This window comes from Anas acuta, chromosome 1, assembly GCF_963932015.1.
Source record: "Anas acuta chromosome 1, bAnaAcu1.1, whole genome shotgun sequence".
Lineage (NCBI taxonomy): Eukaryota > Metazoa > Chordata > Aves > Anseriformes > Anatidae > Anas > Anas acuta.
In genome coordinates, this window is record NC_088979.1 from 8,962,487 (window position 1) to 8,975,802 (window position 13,316).

At 37.8% G+C, this 13,316-nt stretch overlaps 1 protein-coding gene across 3 annotated transcripts in view; it reads right to left on the bottom strand.

The window, feature by feature from the left end:
- The window catches only part of GRM5 (glutamate metabotropic receptor 5), a 278,595-nt gene that overhangs the window by 137,510 nt on the left and 127,769 nt on the right, over positions 1-13,316 (bottom strand). For all 3 annotated transcript variants that reach the window (XM_068668432.1, XM_068668378.1, XM_068668316.1), the window contains exon 3: positions 11,268-11,517. In XM_068668432.1, the coding sequence (XP_068524533.1) occupies positions 11,268-11,517 (250 nt within the window). The remainder of the gene's footprint in view (positions 1-11,267; positions 11,518-13,316) is intronic.

A 13,316-nucleotide genomic window follows, 5' to 3' on the forward strand; every position in this document is an offset into this window, starting at 1 on the left:
GCCTGGCTCTGTCCTCTTTGCAACCTCCCTTTTGGTATTTAAACATATTCATAAGTTCTCTCTAAGCCTCCTCTTCTTCAGGCTGAACAGTGTCAACTCTCTCAGCTTCTCCTCATGGAAGAGGTGCTCCAGTCCCTTAACCGTAATCCTGGTGGCCCTCCCTTGGACTCTCTCCTGTACATCCAGGTCTGTTATGTACTGGGGGAACCAGAACTGGTCACAGTACTCCAGATGCAGCCTCACCAATGCTGAGTAGAGGGGTGGGATCACCTCTCCTGACCTGCTGATGATATTTTGCCTCATGCAGCCAAGAATACCATTAGCCTTCTTAGCATCAAGGGCACATTGCTGACTCTTGTCCAACTTGGACTCCTAGATCTTTTTTGGCAGAGCTGTTTTCCAGCTGGGTTGCCCCCAGCATGTCTTGGTGTTTGTCTTCCCAGGTGCAGGACTCTGTACTTCTCCTTGCTGACCTTTATGAAATTTTTTTTAGCCCACCTCTACAGCCTGTCAAGGTCCCTCCGGATGGCTGCACAGATCTCTGGTGAGTCAGCCACTCCTCCCAGACTCATGCCATTCACAAGTTTACTGGATGAGTGCACCCTCAGTAAGTTCGCGGATGACACCAAGTTAGGTGCGTGGGTCGATCTGCTTGAGGGTAGGAAGGCCCTGCAGGAGGATCTGGATAGGCTGCACCGATGGGCTGAGGTCAGCTGTATGAAGTTCAACAAGGCCAAGTGCCGGGTCTTGTACCTGGGGCACAATAACCCCAAGCAGAGGTACAGGCTGGGAGATGAGTGGTTGGAAATCTGCCAGGCAGAGAAGGACCTGGGAGTATTGGTGGATAGTCAGCTGAATATGAGCCAGCAGTGTGCTCTGGTGGCTAAGAAGGCCAACAGCATCCTGGCTTGTATAAGAAGCAGTGCGGCCAGCAGGTCTAGGGAAGTGATTGTCCCCCTGTACTCTGCTCTGGTGAGGCTGCACCTCGAGTACTGTGTTCAGTTTTGGGCCCCTCGCTACAAGAAGGACATGGAAGTGCTTGAACAAGTCCAGAGAATGGTGACAAAGCTGGTGAGGGTCCTGGAGAACAAGTCCTACGAGGAGCGGCTGAGGGAGCTGGGTTTGTTCAGCCTGGAGAAAAGGAGGCTCAGGGGTGACATTATTGCTCTTTATAAGTACCTTAAAGGAGGCTGTAGTGAGGTGGGGGTTGGTCTATTCTTCCATGTGCCTGGTGACAGGATGAGGGGGAATGGGCTAAAGTTGTGCCAAGGGAGTTTTAGGTTGGATGTTAGGAAGAACTTCTTTACTGAGAGGGTTGTGAGGCATTGGAATGGGCTGCCCAGGAAAGTGGTGGAGTCACCATCCCTGGAGGTCTTTAAAAGACATTTACGTGTTGAACTTAATGATATGGTTTAGTGGAGGACTTGTTAGTGTTAGGTCAGAGGTTGGACTCGATGATCTTGAGGTCTCGTCCAACCTAAACAATTCTGTGATTCTGTGATTCTGTGAGGGTGCAGTCAACTCCATTGTCCAAATCATTAATGTATGTTTTAAACAGGACTGGACTCAGTACTAACACCTGCAGTACTCCACTCTTTACTGGCCTACAACTAGACTTTGCACCATTGACCGCTACCCTCTGGGCCTGTCTGTTCAGCCATTTTTCACAGAACCCCCACACTCTATCTGCTCCTCCACAGAATCATAGAATGGTTTGAGTTGGAAAGACCTTAAAGACCTAATTCCAACCTCCCTGCCATGGGCAGGACACCTCGCACTAGATCAGGTTCCTCCATTCTTCACTAACTTCTCTATGAGGATATTATGGGGGATAATGGCAATGGCCTTACCAAAGTCTCAGGATGTTTCCCAGAGAAAGTTGTTTGACTCTTTCTGAGATGGGAGTTTTCTGACCCTTAAGTCATGCTTATCAAAGAAAAGGATTTATCTCTGTAATGGTTAACATCATAATTTCACTCTAATTCAAACAATTTTATACCTGAACATTTTATAGCACTGATTTAGAGGAGCAATATTGATCTCACATATGGTCAGAGCTGAACTGGCCTGAGCTCACTTAAATCAATGGAAAGACACAGACATACACAGGGTGAATCTGATCTTCAGTAAGGTGAATTGTTTTCTTCTGTTGCCAGCGAAGGGGGTTTGGGGTGAATACATCCTGACATGCATTATGTGCTGAGAAATAGGGAAGACAACCCTTTACTGGCATTCCCCTTGATCCTACTACTCCATTAAAAGGCACACGGGCTTCCTGGGAAAACAGTGGTGCTGTTGATCTTCAGGTGGGTGGACAGATGTGAAGTACTTCTTCAGGTTTGAAAGACACCTTCTCTTCAAAAAAGATAAGCTTCCCTCTTTGAGAAAATTAATGTTCAATATAGCCTGTTATAGGAAAGCCTTAGAAAAGATCAACTGCTGCCCAGCCTGAAATCATTTTCCTGATCCTGAGAGGATTCCCAAGAACTTCAGAAGAGAGCATAGAAAAGTGGTGTTTTCACTGGTGAGTCAGAAACACCTCGACTGCATTCCCGTGGGTACAACTTTCTGCACTTCCCAACTGAATTATTGTAGCTGAACATTACAGGGAATCTGTGCTATTTGCTGCTGTTTGTTATTGCTGTTGTTCCCAAGGGTGCTTCTTTTAGCCCTATTGTTTTCGGTTGGGAAAGGGGAGTTAATGTTTTGTGGAGTATGAATCATTTAGTCTTCTGGCTACAAGAGCACAACCACAATGAAATAGAAAACTGCCATGGAGCTTGGGGCTGCCAGTAGCTGAAACTGGCACATTGAGTTCAATGTACTGTGGAATAACAGGGGGAGATTATTAGAAAACACTAATTACCTTTACCCAAGACCTTGTACTAGGAGATTCCCCATGACAAGGACTTATGGAGGAGCAAGAAGTAATTAGATTCCTGGCAGACCAAATGCTGCATAAGTAATTAAGCTATTTTCTTATTATTGCTACATAATACCAGTTATATATCTTATAGAATAAATAAATAAACAAAAACAAACAAACAAAAAAAGATAAATCTTCCTAAAATTTTCAACTAAGAGATGACAGCTTCAGAAGCAGCTCTGTCTTAGACTTTTTTCTTTTGAAAAAAAAAACAAAACAAAACAAAACAAAAAACACACACACAAACAAGCAAGCAAACAAACAAAAACACGGAGTATTCAGTAATATCCATCTACTTGGCATTTCAAGTAATTAGCTACTTACAAAAACAGATGAACTTCCTGAAGTTAGCCTTTTTGTTTCTGGGCATTCACTTCTATACAGGAGTTTCTAGATGCTTATATAAATATCTGTGGCCAGAGCAAGACATTAAACAACACTTTTAAGTATATTTCTTCTGGTTAATCCCCATCAAATCTCTGTTATCTGTACAGCTAACGTTAAACCTTGTGGTTTATGGCAGTCATCCTCCTCTAGATATTGATGATAAAAGAATATATTAAATTATAATTTTCATTAGGTTGCTCAGTTAAAGTCAGGTTTTGAGTGGTTAGCCATGTACTTTTTGTTACCCAGAAAAAATTTAATAAGCACATATTTGGCTATGAAAAGCAAATTGATTTAACCAAACCCAGAAATATTTGAACCCATGCAGAGTTTCAAATATGATTAAAAAAGAAAATTATTTGCTTTGTTTTAACTGCTAGAATAGAAGAAATAGCTTAAATTTTGGTTTCCACTGAAACGCTTTTTTTATTTTTTTGATCAAATATGCACCACACATTTAATGGAGAGCATTTTAAGCTCACTTAACTTCATTATCAGAAAATCTATAGCTGTTATAAAGATCAGAAAATCTCAAGGACAATAATAGCTTTCATCATGTTCTGAATATCTTTAAATCTTTCCAGGAATGTATACTGGAACACATTTTAATGTTACTTTTAATGTTTTAAATAATTACTTACTATCAGATAACCTATGCCAAATGTTGAAATAAGCACACTGGAATTTAACTTCTTTTCATCTCTTGATTTTCTGGTTTTGCGAAGAAAGCATCTTATTGTTTCTCAAGCTTAAACAGAACATGTTTCCATTGTTTCAAAATTATGTTTAATTTCTTATCTTATGCTTGAAGGAGTCTTTTTCATCTCAAAATGGACTCACCTACTCACTTCAGAAAACTCACAGTGAGCATTGCCCATCATTCTTATTTGAAGAGAACAGTCTTAAATGAATCATCCTTAGACTTTTCTCAGTCTGAGTTTTAATATGCTGTTGGTTACAGCAGAGCCTTAAAGTCATAGATAAAATCAGAATAAAATCAGAAGCATACACTTCTTGTGAGAGAGTGGAAGTGCACACACAAATGGACACAATTTTCCAACAAAGCCAGTGACTCAATTTCACACAAGCCTGCAAGAATAGGTCTGTTGGCAATGTAGAATTCTCTGAGATCACATCATCATCTCTTTTTTTTTTTTTTTTCACCCTGAGGATGCCACCTCATGAATTTGTCCTTTTGTCCTTTAGCAATAAGAATAAACCTTTTTTACTGCTTCAGGCTTCAAAATTCTTTGCCTCTATTTCTCTGTTTCCCCTCATCTCATTTCCATTGAGACAATAGAAGTCTCATGTTATCCCAAAGTGTAAAAGAGTTTAAAAATTAAATTAGAGATTAGGAAGAGCATAAAGAGCAGCTAAGCATGGGAAACAGTTGCTTGAAGAATCTGTGGGATTTTCATCTTTAAAATATCGTAATTAGATCTATCTAAAGATGGAACAAGTATGAATTATATAGAATAATCTTGCACTGCAGAAGTGGAATGACACCCTGAGGGCCCAGACAGTGCCATTTCCTACAGTCTCATGGCACAACTCCACACAAGTGTACAGCTGCAAAAGCTATGTTCTCTTGCTTTTAAACACCAGTCTTAGATAAGAAATATCAGATCCTCCAGGAAATAAATCATTTAATTGGACATGCTCTTGCAATGTAATATTAGATTTGTCATGTCATAAGAAGGACATATTCACTACCAGTGCCAACCATTTCTTTGTTTCCTATTGGGCAAGACTGCCTACTGAGCTCACTGAAGTAGTCACACTTTATGGCACGTGTGAATAACCAAAATAACTTAGGGCCTTGTAGTCTGAAGGGCAACACAGGTGCGTAGTAAAAGAGATTCCATCCTCAGCTGCTCAAAGGTGAAAGAAGCCATAAAAGACAAATTTACTGAGGAAATCCAAGGACACAGAAATACAATGATACATGCAAAACCACTAATAAGAATAGTGACAGATATAGATAGGTTTGGTGGACCTTTGATCTGACCTCATACAGCTACATTTATTGATCACATATATATTGTCTCCATTCAACCCTCAAGCCTTGACTTGTGGAGTTCTTACTTTCATCTTCCATGATTCATAACATAGAAAGAAAATGATCCTCCTTTCAGTTATTATACAAACATCCTCGGACAGCCAATGTACTTCTTCCATCTGTTGCAGGATACACCTGGAGGCATCTATTGCTCATCATGAGGGCCACTGAGCTACAGGACTGCCAGGTAGAGGAAAACCACAAAGCTTTCTTTCAAAGGAAAGTCATTCTTTAACCTCTAGTCTGAATTACCACTGATTAAGGACACAGTTTGAATAACTAAATAGAGAATTCTTTCACTTCTCTAGTGTTTATTATTATTATTATTATTATTATTATTATTATTATTATTATTATTATTATTATTATTATTATTATTTTATTTTTTTTCAACAGCTCTAGCAAAGCAAACCTTTGTTTCACTTTGGGTGGTAAGATTCTGACCTGATGTTGCTAATTACAGTGCATATGATTACTCAGTATAATGTAATAGCTCCTTTTCTGCACTACACATGGGTACCTGAATGAGAGAATTCAATGAGATAAATGAACAGGCAGCAGAGAGTTGCATCAGATGCAACAGTATTCAGGTGAGGCTGTAGCAGGTTCCCATCCATCATGGGCTGAAAAAAAAAAAAGGAGGGGGGAGCAGATTCCTCGAAGATGTTGGGTTTGCATGATTGTGTGCTGAAAATATTTTTTTTACCCATTTTTTACCCATTTAATTTATCCCTATGGAAGAGGTCTGAACACTTACACTTTGTTTAGCTTCTACATTTTCTGTCAAGGACTATATTGTTAGAATTATTCCAGACAGAAGAACTTTGGCAGATTTATTTTTTCCCTGAAGCAGCAGAAATAACCAAAAATGAATTTAGAGAATATTTCAGGCCAGCAAAATTTCATTTCTTCATTTATTTTACAATAACTACTCAATTTCTCAAGTTTGGACTTGTACAAACACAGAAAAAGGCATGTTAACTACAGCATTCACCCACACTACCCAGAGCACTTTCAGAAGGCAAATTATTACGTCCTCTGCAGTGAGATCTTTCTTCATCCAAGAGACACTTTTGCAAGTCTCACGAAAGATCTGTCTTTGAATTATTGAAGAGTTCATTTCCTTCAGATCATCTATCTTGCTTTAATTTTCCTTCAGCAATAGTATCCCTTTTTGGTTCCTAACCAAGTTTTCTTCATATATTGCTGAGTTTCTTATCAGTCAAATGACTTTTTGGACTTCCTGGAATTAATGGTCCTCCACATTTTATTCTCCCTCCTTATCCTCATCTCTACTACTAACCTTATTCTTAGCTCTTTTTCCTGCAAGATCTGTGAGACTCAGAATCAATAACAATTTCCTCCAATCCACCTCTACAGGTATCTTGTATTAGCAGAGAAATGAGCTTCAAGAAACGATTTGCAAAGGTTAAAGCATACATGTGCTGTTCTAAGAACAGACACTGATTCCTAGTACAGTTTCTTAATACTTGATTCATCCTTTCTATATCTATGATAATTATCACTAAGCCTTTTGGAGACCCTCGAATTGCTTGTGATCATTTCTTGTGACACTCTTAGAACTGATGTCTTCCCCGTACCACCTTCAGCTGGATGGCTGAAAATCAGAATCAGTACTAGAGTCTAAGGAAATATTTATTTCCACCTCCACTAGATTCTTTTTTTTTTTTTTTTCAGTGTGTGTTTAATTTTGTCACTTTAAAAAAACAAACAAACAACAACAACAACAACAAAAAAAAACAAAAAACAAAAACAAAAACATAAAGTCCAGAACATATTAATTAACCTTTTTTTACTCATAAAAAAAAGGTAGTTAATAACAGTAAAACTGAGATGATACATATATTGGAACATGAAGCATATAGAAGACTCAGTAATTCCTTCTAGATCAATATGTTTGAAATGCCATTTGTAAGCTAAAAATGTTCAGCAAGCCATTTTATCTATGTATGCCTCTACTTTCCCTTCTCTTTTCCATTCTCCTCTCCTTTAAGGCAGGAAAACTCCTATTATAATCCATTTGGAACCACAAATGCTTTGCAAAGCTTACTCTCTTGTTCTCTAGGTTTGTACAATAGCTACTTTTATTCAATAAAATAAAACAATTAAATAAATGAAAAAATAATAAACTGGGGACAGCTCTCTTGTCTGGAAGTAAAAGGCATGCAAACCCTACATCCATGTATCTTAATATTGTTATAGACCAGAACACAGTGTGTGTGTCCCAACTGTCTGCTGGTAACCATCCCTGACAGTGCCATCACCAGCACCATGCCTGAGACCCCTCACAAAAATTTTAATAGCCACAGTCTAAAATCATGCCAGCAAGAATAAATGAATAAATAAATATTTAATATCTAGAACTTCAGCCTATTCTCTGACTCTATTTTATTTAACACAGGTATAGGCGATATAAATAATTTCAGTTGTGGCTAGTAGTTTCTATTATGTTATAAAAACACGTGAATTGGCACTATAACTTTTAGTTATAAAAGCAGAGACATAAGAGATGTGGTAGAATATCTGTAGATTAAAAACGTTAGATAAAATTATTACTGGAGAGATTTATCACAGAGGTTTTCTTCAAACATCAGAAACTAATTGTTAAGAGGAGCAGGATGAAGGTGTACTTACTACCTGAAACAAAACTTCAGCTGTTAAGGCCAACTGTTACACAAAATGAAAAACAGATGAAAATCACATGCAACCAAATCATTTTTACCTCTACTATTAATACTCCATATTCATTTCTGAAATATGTTCTAAAGTTATTCTGCTACATGAGTGTATTATTTCTTCTCTAGTGAATTTTATTTGTAAGTATATTTCCTGGCATATGACTTGTGGATGACCAAAGCAATAAGCACAAATAGATGCAGCCTGGTGTCTGTATCTTGATTAAGTTGCATAATGGTTAGGCTAAAATAGCAATTTTTCCCACACTTGGAAGTCATCATGTTCACCTTTTCATTTGAGGTTAAGTCCAGTTCCTCAAGGTTCACAAGGTAAATATTTGCTGAGCTTTTAAAACATTTTCCATTAATCAAACTCTCTTGAACACTACAATCACTAATGACCTGCCATCTTTCATTTCTGTCACAGGCAGGCAATGCAATTTCTGGAACTGTGTAGTACATCAAGAGTGGAGTGTTTATTGAAGGATATCTTTTTGGCATCCTTCTATTCCCCTTGGGGTTCTACAGTGTGATTTATTTGATATGTGTGTTTCTTGACCACTCTGTTTTTTTGTTTGTCTGAGCATAAAAAAAGATGAGAGCAAGCCCAAAACAAATATTTTACAAAAAAACAGTAAGGGGAAGTGGGAAGTTTGATATCTTGTGATTTCCCATAGAACCACTGCATGGCTTTGGAAATTTAATTATTTTTGTGCACTTAAAATTTAAATCAAATAACTCTCCACAGAAGGGAGAAGCAACATGCATTTCTGTAGGTATAGTAACATAAGTATCCATTAGTAGATGAAGCTTTCCTTGTGAACGCATTGCATTTCAGCAACAGGAACTCTTTCTTCTAGTTGGAGCATCTATTTACAACCTTCTCAGTTTAATTTGGTAGCCCAGATCAAACCCAAGATCAGAGCACAAATGAAAGTGCAAATCCCATCCAAGTCCATTTTCCAGTGTAGCTTCACATGAGACATTAGTTGCATGAGCTTTCTTTTATTTCAGATGTAGGATTTTCCCCCTTAAACAGTCTGGCATATCTGTTCATTTGAAACTTCTGCTATTCTGTTTGTAAAATCTGGATTCATTCTGGTGTCGTATCCATCCTAGGTTAGTGCCTTAAGATTTTCTCCACAGAGACAACAAATGAGCCTAGCTCTGGACCAACAGTCACATGTTCATAGCCAAAAGAGCCCAACAGATGAAATCAAAATAGTCTTCAACACATTGGGATTCTGGAAAATTGAGCTTTAACTCCCTACAGGAACTCAGTACATCAATGGACAGCAAAGATATTATTGTCTCACATCCCATCTATCTCAAGAAGTTTTCCTGCAAGCTTTTAGTCATATATTGAATAACAATTTTCTTATAGTTAGTCATGACATTTCCCATTGCAACTAGAAACAGATATTTCAAACTAAGAAAATTAAAAGCCAGTTCTCTCTAGACTGTTTTATTGAAGAGCTAAGACTTTCCGATTGTCAGTTCTGAAGTCCTTGCACATAAAAGGATCTCTGAAAGCTAATTTTAGCACTGTTTTAAATAAGCAAATCCTATACAAAATTAAATATGTTTTGGCATCTGCAGGAGCTAAGGGCCACCATAGCTTTTGAAAGCAATGCTTACATACTTAATTTGTTTGATGTGACAATGAAATGACAACTTCTTGTGTTTAGGATAAAGGAAGACAACAAGGGTCATATGGCACCAGTTCCAGATGAAGATAGTGCAAATGGTTTTTGCTACACTTCACTCTAAGAAACTAGCAAGTAGGGTTTCCACCTAAGTCAGTTTTCAAGACACTCTTTGTACAAGCCCTTTTCTTGAACATGATTCCTCTGAGCTACTTTAAATGTCCACATTAAAAGTAATGGACCTAAGAGGGTCTTATTTTTTTATTTTATTTATTTATTTTTTATTTTTCATTAACTACAGTGGTGACTAGTTCACATGCAAATTTCTAAATTGTAGAAATATAAATACGTTTAGGTGAATATCATCCTAAGGACAGTAGTCCCTTTGGATGTCAGAAAAGAATTAAGATGACCCATAGAAGAAACTACAGAAAAAATGTATTGGAAACCATAAGACAGAGAAATATGTAAGTAATGCATCTCAAATTACAAAATAAATAAATAAATATGTTGGTACTAAAAAGCAAGAATAGAGGTAGAAATCCCTGTTGTTGCTTTCCCCTTTGCGTAGTATGGAAGGATAGCTGTGTGCAACAGGTAGTCAGTGAATAGAGGCTGCTGTCCTACCTGTGGGACAATCTTAGCAGACTGGCTTTCAAGGCAGTTGGGCAGAGCTGCACTCCTTACATGTTGCCCTGAGTGTCTCTCCAAGACAGCTGGTTTCACTGTCACCGTTTTATTCCTGTTCCTGTACTGTTCATTCCTGGGATGATATCAGGTCATCTTTCTAATAATGCACCAGAAAGGCAGCAGGCTACATTATCTGACTCCTGGAATGCTCCATTTTGTGGTCAAGACACCATTTTTCTTATTTTATCTAAGGTCCACCAGTTGATTCAGAATATGTGGTAAATAAAAAGGTCCCAGAAGGTGTGCATTTATGTCTTTTACTTTCCTGCCTACTAACCCAGGGACCTTTTCTGTTGGGTGAACATATCTGAGAGAGCTTTCCTTTCCCCCCTTGGTGGTTAGGGAAAGAAAAGCTGCTATCATTGAGCACCACGTAAGGGAAAGGATTACCTACTTTTTGCCTTTAGCACAGTAGGATCAGCTGAAGAAAAGGAAGAAAAGGTGGTGGTTAACAACAACCTTCATTTTGGAGACATTTCACATCTACCCAGAAGACACATCAGCAATTCTTAACACGATGTTACATGAACAAGGCTTACCTTCAGGCTGTATATGTACATTATGCATTTTAAACTTCTGTAAACGCAATGGATGATCCAAATCAAATGTTTGTTTGTCAGCTTTCCCTCACACAATGCTGTTAATAGGTCTGGCCAATATTGTGTTTGCATGACGTCATGAGAATGATATATGTCTTTGTATAATATGTACCACTATGACATGGCTGACGTTACTTTCTATCTTTTAGATATGCACATCTCTAGGAGAGACCATGAATGTGGGCTTTACATATGCTTGACTGGACTGTCTTTTATTTTGCCCTACTCTGGAAAGACTGGCTATAATTGCCTAGTATTACTCACCTGCCCAGCAGCAAAAATTCTCCAGCAAGTCCCAGGCGCCTCATAGCCATTAAGAGCCCTCTCACAGTCATGCCTTCACAGAAGCAGGCAACCACTCTTGCCTTGGGCAGGTGGCTCCGGAGCTTTCGCAGCAACTTGTCAAAGCTCTGTTCACCAGCATTGCTATAGATCTTGTAGGAATGTGCAATGCAGATCCCTTCCTTAGCTGCCATATCTTTGAAAGCTTCCATTCCACTTTCACCATAGTTTCCTAAATGCAAACAGAGAAACATATGTATGTATTAAAATCTGCAGAAGCTTTTTTTTGCTTTGGAAACAGCAAATACTTTAGAAAGTACATAACATATCTGTACAGAGACCAGTGTAGCCATCTTAAAAACAAACAAACAAACACTTTAATTTATTCATCCATTTTTCAAGTCAAGATCAACAAACTTTCCTAGAAACCTCACTTCAGTTTAGCAGCCTGCTTCTATGTTGAAACCAAAGTCTGTTAAGTACCTGAATACCTGTGATAATCTGTTCCAAAACGTCTATAGCAAAATCTGTATAAATTGCATGTTGCCTTCTGATTCTCTTAAGTTGACTGGTCAGTTGCTCTGAGGTTTACTTAAAAACAAACAAACAAACAAACAAACAAAAAACACAAAGACAACAACAACAAAAAAAAACACAACAACATTAAAAAAAATAATAATAAATCTTTAGGATATATTATTTGGTGTAATATTTTGACTATAAACAAAAACAAAAAAATTGCTAATAACAACATGACTGTTCATAGTGTAATCTGAACAGCAACAACATTTAATTTACATTGAAAGGTAATAGCTATTCTGTGAAGAAAGTATTACTGATGACTCAAGAGAATGAGAGGCAAAATTGAGGACTAACATGACAGAGATCACAGGATTACAGATGAACTAAATGTACATTTTATTTATATATTTTTTTAAATTAAATGTCAACAAAACCAACAGGAAATTTTTCATATTTTCTTTCAAGACATTCTCCTGTATGGTAAGCTGGTAATAATGGTAATAAATACCAGGAGATAGCTATATCTGTTGTTTTTTATTCTATCTCACCACAGAAAATATTTTCATTTGAAATTGTAGAATAGTCATAGTGCTTAAACAGGGGGTGTAGTGTTCCCACTGACAATCATACTAACCAGGACTGTCTTTCTGGTTCCTTGTTCTCCTACATCTACCTTTCGAAATCTGTTTCTTGTCTAAGTTAAATCAGAAGGATTTTGAGGAAGGAACTCTCTCTTCTCCAAAATATTGCCTTAACTTCCAAGTAATATTCCACAGAAACACAGTCAACAAATGAATAAGACCAAGAATGTTAAAGTAACAGATTTGCAAGGAACTGTTGATCCTTCACTCACTTCTGTTGGTTTGCAAATATTAAAATCTGTAACGACAAAAAGATTTCTTTGCCAGCTGTGTTATGAGTATATAAGAGTATTGATAGCGAAAAAATATGTGAAGTACTTAGAATCAGATTACAGGATTTGGGCTGTCTCTGCCCTCATTTGTTCTTGTGACTTTGGACATTGGAGCCACAAAGCACCCAGCCTGCCGACCTAAGAAATCACCCCTATTTCTCTACTGCCAGAGTTTACAGGCTGCATTAGCTTCCAGACTGTACATGAACATGAAAGACACAGTCTCCAGTTTAAAGATCTTAGCATCTGAATAGCCAAAACAGAGTATCAGAAAGGAAGTATCACTACCTTCATTTAATATCAGAAATGAATCAATGCGAGTTTGAAATTTTGAAATGGTATCCCCAACCAGAATGGCAACTTGAATGCATGTCTCCTTATCTAATGTGCACCAACTTTTATTTTTCTCCCTGCTGTGTCTGATGAAGAATCCATTACTATGCAGATTGTGCCTGAGCAAAATGTCATAGAAGTTTTAAACTTAGTGCTTCCTGGGAGTTGATGTTCTTCCCCATGTGTCATACTTATAGGGCAAACATTTCCTGTGATAGATCATCAAGTGATTGCCATGAGATGCTGAAAGAGTTTGGCTACAG